The following is a 12,282-nucleotide window of genomic DNA, read 5'->3' as shown; positions in this document are numbered from 1 at the left end:
ATCCAAAACCCACAACTTCATCTCGTCAATACTGAAGATTTTCACTCAATTTGCCTTATACTAGCATCTAAAAAGCTACAGCAAAGGCAACAGTTCCACACAGAAAATCATGGGTTTGAGTACTGTCAGGGTAGTCTATCACTTGACATTCCCAGATGCCAGTGCTTTCGCCACAGAGTTAGCTGAAAAGTGCCTGCTGCTAATCCCATCTGCACCGGTGATGGGGAGGAGGCTTCCCTGCCCCTGAGCAACACCATCTGCAATGCATTCCTTTTCAAGGAATACACAGCATCATTCAAGCTGACTGGAAAAGTGAGGCAAACTATACAGGAAAACTTAATGGCAGGGGAGTTTTATCACTTAAATTCAGCATGAGATCAGAGGACAGATTGATAATCATGACGAAAGCATGCCCTTCATTGCTGTAAGCCTTCCATCACTAATAACACTATAGACCACTACATCAGTAATACTATTGATCACTCCAAGACAGGAAGAGGTTGTCACTCTCACAGTAGGGTCTGCTCTCTGTAATTTGAGGCATAAACTAGAAGCAAGTTTACATTTTACATTCTCCACATCGTCCTGCAAACCAGAGTACTACATATTTTTGCCATGTCTTTGCTCCCACACACTTGAGTAGTAGTCTTCAACCAAGATACCTAAAACGACAAAGCAGAAACCCGCCTTTAAGGGTTATAGACACCACCACTTTCACTTCCACAGTCGCATCTTACCTACTGCTTATAGCTTCCTAGAAGCATCAGTGTAGAAGCTCCAAATGTGGCTGACAGTAATGCTCTCTAAGAGGATTTATGCTTTGAGGACCACTCTGACCACAGCTCATGGCTAAACTCTTTCCTTGACTGTTGTATAAACTTCAGATTATTGTTTTTATTTTCAGAACCATTTCAGCTAGTTCCACTAACCATATTCCCTAGGTGCTTACCCTGATAGATACCTCTTGATTTCAGTGAAATATCTGGTGAAGAATAAACAGTTTTGGTATTGTAACATCACTTACAGCTGAAGGCGACATCTCTTTCGACCCTTTGACCCACCCAATTCAGAAAGGAGAATTTTTCCCATAAATTCATCTGTCAAAAAACAGAATCACAGAATGGGCAAGGTTGGAAGGGATCACATTGGGTCATCTGGCCCCATCTCCCTGCTCAAGCAGGGTTAACCTAGAGCATGTTGCACAGGATTGCATCCAGACAGTTTTTATACCTCTAATGAGGGGGACTCCACAACCTCTCTGAGCAACTTGTCCAATGCTCCATCTATCGCACAGTAAAGTTCTTCCTCAGAAGAACCTCTTGTGCATCTGCCTGCCCACTGGTCTTTGCCCTATTGCTTGGCACCACTGGGAGGAGCCTGGTCCATCCTCTTGACACCCTGCCTTCAGATACTCATAGACACTGATGGGGTCCCCTCTTGGTCATCTCTTGTCAAGGCTGAAAAGCCCCAGCTCCTTCAGCCTTTCCTCATAAGAAAGATGCCCCAGTCCCTTAATCCTCTTTGCTGCCTTCTGCTGGACCTGCACCAGGAGCTCCATGTCCTTCTTGTACTGAGGAGCCCAGAACTGGACACAGCATTTCCAGGTGAGGCCTCACCAGGGCTGAGTAGAGGGGCAGGACCACCTCCCTCGACCTGCTGGCAATGCTCTTCTGAACGGAGCCCAGGGTACCACGGGCCTGCAAGGCCACCAAGGCACTGCTGGCTCATGGAGAGCTTGTTGTCCACCAGCACCCGCAGCTCCTCCACTGAGCTGCTTTCCAGCAGGTCACCCCCAGCCTGTGCTGGTGCCTGGGCTTGCTCCTCCCCAGGTGCAGGACCCTGCATTTGCCTTTGCTGAATTTCAGAAGGTTCCTCCCTGCCTATCTCTCCAGCCTGTCAAGGTCCTTCTGAAGGGCTGCACAGTACCCTGGGGCATCGGCCACTCCTCCCAGCTTTGTGTTGTCAGTGACACTGCTGAGGAGGCCTCTGCCCCTTCATCCAAGTCATTGATGGATAAGTTAAACAAGACTGGGCCCAGTACTGAACCTTGGGAGACACCACTAGGAACAGGCTTCCAACTGGACCCTGATTATGACCTCTGGGATCCGCTGTTCAGCCAGTTCTCAATCCACCTCCCTGTCCACTCATCCAGTTCACTCTTCCTGAGTTTGCCTATGAGGATGTCGTAAGAGACAGAGATGGAAGCCTTGCTGAAGACAACATCCCTCCACTCATCTATCCAGGTAGCTGTTTCTTCACAGCAGGCAAATCAGGTTGGTCAAGAATGATTTACCTTTAGTGAATCCATGTTGACTACTCCTAATCACCTTCTTGTCCTCCCTGTGGATAAAGACGACTATCAGAATTAGTTGTTCCATCACCCTTCTTAGGGATTGAGGTGAAACTGAGTAGTTGGTAGTTCCCTCTAGGTCTCCCTTCTCACCCTTTTTGAAGGCCATTTAGGCTGGACTGGCTCTGGAAAATGCTAACTCATTAAAATAATTACAGCTTACTAATTTTTTTCCATCTTCAGTTGGTAATTGCAGTATTGCTAGTAGCTACCTTGCTGTCAGTTACTGCCTTTAGTAACTGGAAAGAAACTGTTCCCCTTTGTTTTTCAATAATTCGCTAAGAGTAACTTTACACAGATTTTACTTTATAGTTTTAGATGCCATGGAGTTCAGACCTTTCTTCCCCATTACATCCTAGTGATGGGAGCAGTTTTCCCCAGCCACAAGAACTTGGATATCTCAGCTGCGCTGGCACCCAGGCTCAGGCAGTCAACTCAGTCACAGCTTAAGGAGTCAGTACAGCTCAGCATTTAAGATCTTGCTCAAGGTCAGCAGAGAACAAGTCTCAGTAAAGTTATTTCTGAGAAATACACAAGATAAAATGCCATTTTTAATAGACTTATTAAAAGTCTTCTGCAGACTTAAAGCACATACAAGTTACAATCTCAAAGATGCACTTCAGTTGTGGCAAGTAGATTTTCTTGTAGCAGCACTAAGTCCCACCACACCAAAAGAGCTCCCTGCCTTGTCTCCTGACCTCCTTTACAGAAACCAGTCTCTCAACTCAGAGCAGGAGCAGACTGGCTCATGTGACTGCCAGACCATCTGTTTAAGATACCACAAGAATACACCACAATGCTAGAAGACACCAGCACAACAGTTTGCACATTAATCTAGGAACCAAGGTCTCCCAGATGAGTGTGTCAATAGCAAACCTTCATTCTTCTATTCTCTGCCCTTCCCACCTTCAATTACAGGGACATGCTGCCTGAGGCACTGATAGTAGGAGGAGGCACCCACACAACTGTGATAACAGAACTTATCAAGTAGTTATCCCATTCCATCCATGAATGAGCTCAGAAAGCATTCAGCTACTTGGGTAAGTTTAAGGCGCTCCAGCACAGGCAGCCCTGAGGATTCCTTCTGACCACCAAGCATAACTTTTTCCACCACGGCTGACAAGTTATTGCCAAGCCTCATCCTTCTGAAATCCATCTGAAGAACCAAGTTCCTCTACATATGCTCTGAATATGTTTTCCATACTCTGTCTCGTTATGTATGAAGAAATCCTGTTGAAAAGATTATTAAAGATGTGCAACACTGAATTCAACCTCAAAGTATACACCCCTCGCTCCATTAAGCTGAAGTAAGAACCACAAAGTAATAATACTATTATACAGTAGAAGCTATGTTTAGCTTTATCGGGAGAGATTGAAAATGTAATGGCACTAAGATAGTTATGCTTATGCAAGTGTTTGTTCCAACTTGCTAGCTAGCCTTCATCTTGTTCAGAAGAGAGGTGAATTGCCAATTCAAGAAACTCGCTGTAGTTATGTTTCATAAAGAGACCACTGAGTTTTACAACAGTACTAGAGCATCTATGGTGCAAGATACCATGAAAGCACCCTTCCCCATTTCTACAAGTGAAGGCAACTGTAAGTAAGAGCACCAATGTCCTCTTGTGTGTTATAGTTTGCTTCTACACCATCAAACCTCAGAGTGGCTACAAGGAAAAAAAAGACAAACATTATTTTTTCAGTAGGATACTGTGGTATTAACCTATCCAAGTGGTATTACAAGTCTGAGAGATGAATAGCTACAGAAAGCAGCTCTAGTCACCACTATAATGAAAGACAGGAAACTGGCTTCAGCCAGCAGCTTGACTGTGGATAGAGCACTGATGACATGCTGAAAGCCATGCTAGGTTTAAGTAAGATCTTTTAATCAGAATAGAAAAGAGCATGCACACACACTGTGCAACAGGACAAGAGACAGCAGTTCCTTTGAACAAGATGACAACCAAGCTCAGCCTTTGAGAGCTGATGGCCTACTTAGGAAGCATGTGGCAGACAACTGCCTGTACCTAGAAGCTTTCTGGCCTAGGAAACACAGCTCACTCCTGTCTTCAAAAAGGATACAGGGAACTACAGGACAGGCAACTTCACCTCAATCCCTGGAAAATGGTCAAACAAATATTAGAAACCACTTCCAAACACACAAAGCACATGGTGATGAGAAGCCAGCAAGGACTTAAGGGAAGTCATGCTGAACCAACTCAATGCCTACCTGCGATGAAGATATCACTGGGCTGGCATGCAAGAGGAGAGCTTAAAACAGTTCAACTTTAAGAGGGCTTTCAACAAAATCTCTTATAACACAATCCTAGACAATCTGATGAGGCACAAGGCAGACAGATGTACAGCAAAGTGAACTGAAAACTGGCTGAACCGCTGAGCTCAAAGCATTGTGATCCCACAAATTCCAAATGGTGTACATCATCAGAGAGAACTAGGGCCACTACTGTCTTAATACCTTCATTAATGACCTAATGATGGAACAGGGTACATCCTCAGCAAGCGTACTGAGAGTATACAACTGTACAGAGGGCTTGATACATCAGATGCTTGTGCTGTCATTCAGGAAGACTTCAGCAGGCTGGGGAAATGGGCTGTGGGATACCTCAAAAAATTCAACATGAGGAAATGCGAAGTCCTGCACCTGCCAGGAGCAACCCCATCCAGCAGTGTATGCTGGAGGCTGATTGACTGAAATGCAGTTTGGCATAGGGAATGAAAAAAACCTTCACAGACACTGATGAAAAAGTTGACCAAGAGCCAACAACATGCCTCAAAGATGGCAAACAGCCTGGAGATAATAATGCTCGGGAATCTTATCAATAAGGATAAATATTTGATGGAAGGGTGTACAGAAGGAAGTGATAGACTCTTTTTAGTGAAAATTAAAATACTGTAAGTTTCACTTAAACATGACAAAGATATTTTACTTTGTGGGTGACTGGATGAAGGAACAGGATGCCCAAAGAGCTGTTCAAAAAAACAACTTCACAACATCCTGGGCAGCCTGCTCTATCTGAGCCAAGAGGTTGGACTAGACAATATGAAGAACTGCCTTCCAGCCTCAACTTCACTGTGACTGTTATTTTTGCATCCCTGTAGATAGGAACAGAGATCAATCCATCCATATTGGCATTGTTTCCCAAGTTCACCAACTTCAGTTTGACTTTCTGCAGTCTTCGGTCTTTCCCACAACTGAGAATTCACCTCCAGCTTCCTTTAAAAAACAATACATGGTGCCCATCTAGTCAGAGAAGTTCTCATCTAGTCAGAGATGCCCATCTAGTCAGAGAAGGAAGAAGTTTGTATAAGCTCAGGCAGATCTATTTTAAGTTTTCAGATTATACTGCAAACTGGTTTCATCTGTGGGTGGATAAAGTTAAGAGCAATAATTATAAAATAGCAACCAAGGAGGCTGAAGTAGAGCTTCAGACTCCCAGTACATTTTTTGAGTTGGAGAGATGCCAGGCTTTCAGAACAAGTACTATGTAACAGCACTCCAGCAAATGCCAAGTATTTCTATTTGATCAGGTGCTAATAAGAACTCTAGGAATTCACCAGGGTGGTAACTTGGAAGCAGAGGAGCATGCAAACAATAGTTTTCAGTTAGTAACCAGAAGTTTGCACTAGGAGTTTTAAAGTCCATCTCCATGAACTAGCAAATTCAAGCTATGCATTCACTGCAAGCCTGGTATTCCACATCAGCTCTGCGATCTGCTTGATATACTACATGAAAAACAGCCTTGAAGCTCCCATCAGCTGTATAGAGTTAACAGAGGTAAATGCAAGGTATGCAGACTTTCCAAGAAAAAAAGCTGAGAAAGTTACAGGTAGCTGGCCACAAATACAGTGGTCAGAGATGTAGTACAAGATGGCCAGTACAAGTAGTCAGAGATGTCTGAAAAAGGACAACACAGTCTGAGTCCTAGGACAGGTGGGATATGAAAGCTTTTGGAGCCCTTGGCAAGAAATCAGTGAATCAGTGGTATGAATCAGGACTCTTGTCAGATAGCTGCCAGTCTCAAGGCAGCCTGTAGCAAGAACAGCCAATACTACTTAGTTAGGAAGATACTCTTATTAGATGATACAAGTCTACAGAGACCACAGCTAGACGACAGCGGAACTACGCCATACAGAACACTTGCTTTCTAACTCCGCACAGTCTAGCACTTCCAACTCTTGGCAGCAGCCTATTAAATCTGCACAGCCTCAGGAGGGCTGAATCTGATTCTTCACACAGCAAAATACCATCTACTTCTCACCTCTGCTCTGAACTCAGTAACCTATTAATACTGCCTGTCTCCTCACTGTTGAAGTGTTTGTCCTAGCGCACAGAGCAGATTTGCTAACAAACCTGACAAACTTGTGCACTGGAGTCAAGCAGTCATGTGCAAGCAGAACTTCCGTCTTTTTTAAAAATGAAAAGGCAGAGAGAAGGCCACAGACACTTCCCCATTTTTCTTGCCCTCCTCAGCAGAGGATCTGCCCTGAAAACCAGATCTCAATTAGCTTGCATGTGTTCCAAAATCTAAACCAGAAAGACCTCAGTTTTACAACTAACTCTATGACTAACCCTGCCATGCAACTTGAGGATTTTTTTTTGTGCTGCATGTTTCTCCTCTCACCTGATGTTAAAAAAACCCAACCAAATAAAAGGAAAAAAAACCCAAAACACAACAAACATGGCAGCACTCAGGTTCAGCTTTAACTGTCTCCTTATCTGAAAGCTAGCAAGGATGAAGGGAGAATAAACTCAAAGACACGGTGGTCACATGTCAAGACAATGTTTTATGAAATTAGATGTTAGGGGAACAGAAAGATCTTTGTAGAAACACATATATAAATGCTTTAGAAACAAGAATCTACAACTCAAGTGTTTCATGTTTCCTGCAGCATCACTGTGAAAGTCAAGTACTTAGCTAAAATGTCCTTTCATTTAAAAGGTAAGATGCTATCAAAAGTCAAGGCGTCCTGGTCCTAAAACTATCACCCACTACAAGTCAGGATGAAGACAACAAAAGCTCTGCAGCCCTCTTCTTACGATTTGGAAAACTTGAGACTAGTCTACTTAGATGGCCTCAGTAAACAGCACAAAAGATTTGCCTTCCCTTTCCCATGACCTTCTGCTCTAGTAGCATTAGCCACTGTTCTTGAACAGCAACCTAAGGTTTATGAGACTTTAAAGTTACACAGGCTCTGAACTACTACATTATTCCCATATTTGAATCAAAATCCAAAAGGAGACACACAGGCAGGTGCTTCTGTCCCCCAGGTTTCCCTGACTCTGAAGTGGTGTTCTTACTCAATGGATCAAAAAAAGTAAGAAAAGCATGCTTTAAAGAATACAAAGCACAGCAGAGGTTCAGCCACTTTAAGCTACGCATCTGTGGCAGTGAAAATTGAAGCACCTTATGGACAGAAAACCTCCCTTTACTTCTGAACTTTCTCCACTCAGAGGATTTCACACTTAGGTGTAGCTTGCAGCAGACTTTAGGAAGTATTTGCTCAGAGAAAATATGAGGAACTCAGAAAAAGCAAATTATCCACTTCGTGGTGATGGGCCAGCTATCGTCACTAGCCCTCTTCCCAAAGGGATATCCTAGTACAGGTCTGGATATGGAGAATTGTCCTTAAAGAATCTGACTCAAAGACACTTTGAAGCAGGAGACTTCGACCAAAACTTGTGCAGTACCAGTCTCCACCAGACTGTCCCAAAAGGCCAGAGAGAAGATTACAACAGCTCCTACTCAAGAATCAATAAATAACAACTGCAGAGCTTTAAGCCTAAATCAGACTTGAATGCTGACCTCCCTTTGTTACTCAGTTATTGAAGTTACTCAGCACTGTTATCTGATTAGTGAGCCAGTCTCTCAAAAGATCAATAATCCACCATCAGACACTAAGATTTTTAAAATCAACACTGGAAGTGTGAAGGCCAGGCTGGATGGAGCTCTGAGCAACCTGGCCTAGTGAGAGGTGTCCCTGTCTACAGCATGGGGGTTGGACTAGATCATCTTTGAGCTCCCTTCCAACCCAAACCATTCCATGATTCTGAGACTGAGACATACAAACCACCCAAAAAGTGGTTTTACCAGTTTATCTCCTCTTACCATACTTCCTCTGTTAGACTACACAATACACACTGCAAGCATTGCCTTAAAGCTAGGAACACCTGTCTACTGAATTTTTCTTCTAAGGTGGGAAAGAAGTTAACGCTTTTTTTTCTTGCCAGTGTGTGAAGTATTAAGCTGAAGAAGGGACATCCCATATACAGCAGAGCTGTTGATCTCCTTCCATCAAGAGGATAAGACACTTGGCTTTTTCTGCTAATTCAGCTAGAAGGAAAAAAAAATTATATTCTCTTCCTACTGGATATCCTTTTATTCTGCAAGGATCATAGCCTAGTGCCATTTCCAGGTCAAGCACAGAACTGCTCTCAAGTCTAAACATCACTTACCACAGCCACTTTTCCTTTGCCAAGTGCCTAGAACAGGATGGCACTACATACAGGGTACGGGAAGGTGGATTTCATTTCTATTGCTGACGGAAAAACTGGGCAAGAACTTTCCTACTTATCAGATGTTAGCTGACCATAGCCCGAGGCTAGGGAGTTATTTCTGCTCCCAGGTTGTCAGGAATACTGATACACTTCTCAAAACCTCAAAGCAGTAGAGAGAAGCTTGCTTGCACTCCAAAAGCAAAGAAGCTCTTCAAGACAACTGAGGAATGACGTTATAGGGTGTGAGCAACTCCTCAGAACACTGCTTCTCACCAGCTGTCTAGCAGTGTGGATGGACTGTGCTAAGAGATGCAGCTCCTCAGCTGCAAGATTTGTGAAGGCAGCTGCCAATTTCTACTGCTACACGCTTGCCACACAACAACCTAGTTACATAATTAAACCAATCTATCACAGACAAAAACCTCCACAATTTCTACCCCTGCCTTAGTCACATACCCTTTTCTCAGCAGGTCACCAACTCTGACTAATTCTTTAGATGAAGGCATAAGTTCCTGAAGAGAAGGTAAGCCTTGCTTCTCACTAGAGCAACAGTGGGCAAATGTTCATGGAAAGGACTCCTTACATGGGCAGGAAGAAGTGCTGAATCCCTACATCACAGCTGCACACAGCAGATGGTGAAATATGGAAGAGGCCAGGCTACCTTGACTCACTCTCCTGTAGCATGGGAGTGTATCCGGCCAGATACTGCTGACGGCCTCAAGGCTTTTGGAGCCTAGGGGATCCGTTCTCCCAGAAGCAGCTCCATACTTCCCAGGACAATAGCCATAGAAGAAGCACTTCTTGCCACCAGCAACTCAGTAACATCTTGCATGCACAAACCCGCTGTGCCAGAACTGCTTTCGAGCCCGTATCACCTCTTGCAGTTTTTGCTCCCAGGAAATCCTACCTTAAAAATTTCAGGAAGTCTTATCTACAGAGATACCAAGTCCTTGCAAGTGTAGCTAATGTATCAGCAGTGTTGTACTGCCACTACCGAATTATCACCACGGGGAAGGCACTTCACAGAGTTCACTAGCGTCCTGTGAACACATGCCAGAGCTAGGAAATGGAGAACAGACACAGATACTCCTGCAGAGCACCGTTTGCATTAGTGCTGGGAAGAAGTGAGCAGGAGTTCAGCCTGGAAAGGACAATCACAGACAACTTGATGATAAGGAAACAATGCCAGCTCCAAGCCTTCCCGTGAGGGCTTAGAGGAAGGAGACAGGAAAGGAGCTGCAGCAATTCCTGAAAAATTTACATCTATCTGTGGACGGTATGAGCCACAGGCAGATACAGTAAGTAAAATATTGCCTCTCGCAACCCTCCGGTGACAGCGCGACCACCAGTGTCCCAGCCGGTCCCTCGCAGCAAGGGACACGATGCCTTTTTCCCCCGGAGCCGCTCTGGGCTCTTGCAATGGATGTCAGCAGCGCCCAGGGCTTCATCTCCCCGCGCGGAGACGAAGCCGGGAAAAGGGATGTGTCAAGAAAACACACACACAGCCCTTCTCCCTGCTCTCCTTCAATGCAGAGACCCCTTCAACACCAGACGCCCCCCTCAAATGCCGTGCCCCCTTCCCCCGGGCCGTACCTTGTCGGCGATGCTGCGGGGCAAGAGCAGGTCGGGGCTGGGGGTGAGCGCCGGCCCCATCTCCTCGCTGCTGGACGTGGCCAGGGGATGCGGCATCTCCCGCAGCGACTTGGGCCCGGAGGACGGGAGGGGCTTAGGGGCGCTCGCCGCACCGCCCGACATCGCGCCGGGGCCGGGCAGCGACCGAGGCAAGGAGGGAGGGAGCGGAGGCCGCGCCGCCTCGGCGAGAAGCTGCGGGGCCGCGGCCGGAGCCTGCCCGCCACCGCCGCGATACGAGGAGGCGCAGGAGGCGGCGGCTGCGGCGGCGACAGCGGAGGAGGAGGAGCGAGCGCAGCATCCGCCTGCGCCACCGCCCGCCCCTTTCCAAAGCGCCGTCCGCGCCACCTGCCGCCCCGCTCCGCCCGGGCCGGCCCGGACCGCCGGCGGAAGGCGCGGGCCGCCCTGCCCGGCGGCGCGGACAGAGGCACCGCCCTCGGCAGCCACCCGGCGGAACGGAACGGAACGGAACGGGGCGGCCGTGGGAAGGCACCGGGTCTGGTGGAGCCCCGGGCGGGCCGGGGGAAGGCATCGGGTCTGGTGGAGCCCCAGGCGGGCCGGGCCGAGCCGAGCCGGGGGAGGCACCCGCGCCACCGAGCAGCCCCGCGGGTAACCCCGGAGTGCGGCGGTGTCGCTGCACGCTGTCGAACGGCGGGTTAAGTGCCAGAAAAGTAATGCAGCTCCTCGGCTTTTCCAGGCTCAGTTCGCCGACCTCAAACTACGCTCATGTTTGAAGGGAAATTTGTAAACTGGCGGGTTGCGGTGCAGGACCGACCCCAGCCGGGCACAGGAGGGGACAAGGCCCGGCCTCCGGGACTCCCTCACGGTGGGAATGCACCGCAGGCAGATACACTGGGAGATGTCTTGCACGCAAGGCCTGCACAGAAACCTGCTTTCACTGATGCCATGTGTTTACGTTTGGCACAGAGATCTCACGTTGAGAGATCTCGAAGTGTAGGATGTTTCATCGTGCTGAAAGGAGCTGAAAGATACACCAAGACCTGTAGAAGCGATCCATGCCAATCTGTCTAATAGCATGTATCCATTACAAAAATTCAGTGATCTATCCACATTTAACAGTGTGGAAGAAGTGTTCATGACTGCAGAATAATTAATAAATAGGAGAAAAATCATAGTCTGGTCTAAGATGTTCCCTGAGCAGATAAAGCAGCAAAATTTGGCTGATAATTTTTTTTTCCAAAAAATTGGCTGCAGCACTAATTAGACGTGATAGAGTAACATGCTACTGGGGAAAGTGATGTATCACTGTGAGAATGTCACAATCCCTTCAAGCTACAGATAGATATATGAAGATAAACATGCAGGTATGTGGCCAGATAAGACTTGGATGCTGTAAACATTTCACTTGTGTTTAACTTTTCCTGACCATTGAAATCAAAAGGGCAGCACCAATACCTAAAGCTAAGCTAGCAAGTTTTACAGGTGTCACTGCCAGGTGCCACACAGCTGGACAAGCATGAGAGCACAACACTGTGGACTATCATTACAAAAAGAAATGCTGTTTCTCATGGGGAAAAAAATACAGAAAAAAAATACCAATCCTTACTATGAATAACTATTTATTGCATAATGTTTGAACCCCAGCAAAGATCAAAAGTCCAAGCCAAGGGCCGGTCCCAAAGTGAGAAAGCACCTGTGAAATGCTCCTCGTTCATTACACTTCAGAAACAACAACCTATTTATCTATCAGGAAAAGGAATCAATACAAATTAGCCAGCTTAAATACATGCATCCCAACTTTCTTTTAGACTATCCAAATCTAAAGTGG

General features: G+C 46.3%; 1 protein-coding gene across 2 annotated transcripts in view; it reads right to left on the bottom strand.

The window, feature by feature from the left end:
* Positions 1 to 10,746, bottom strand: part of SNX30 (sorting nexin family member 30) — a 68,214-nt gene extending 57,468 nt beyond the window's left edge. Inside the window, exon 1 of one of the 2 annotated variants that reach the window (XM_032095759.1) lies at positions 10,458 to 10,746. In XM_032095759.1, coding sequence (XP_031951650.1) covers positions 10,458 to 10,619 — 162 coding nt within the window. In that variant the 5' untranslated portion in view covers positions 10,620 to 10,746. The remainder of the gene's footprint in view (positions 1 to 10,457) is intronic. The other variant, XM_032095758.1, reaches the window with a different exon arrangement.
* Positions 10,747 to 12,282: the final 1,536 nt, after the last annotated feature.

Source organism: Corvus moneduloides, chromosome Z, assembly GCF_009650955.1.
Source record: "Corvus moneduloides isolate bCorMon1 chromosome Z, bCorMon1.pri, whole genome shotgun sequence".
NCBI classification, from domain to species: domain Eukaryota; kingdom Metazoa; phylum Chordata; class Aves; order Passeriformes; family Corvidae; genus Corvus; species Corvus moneduloides.
This window is presented reverse-complemented; position numbering and strand designations above follow the sequence as displayed.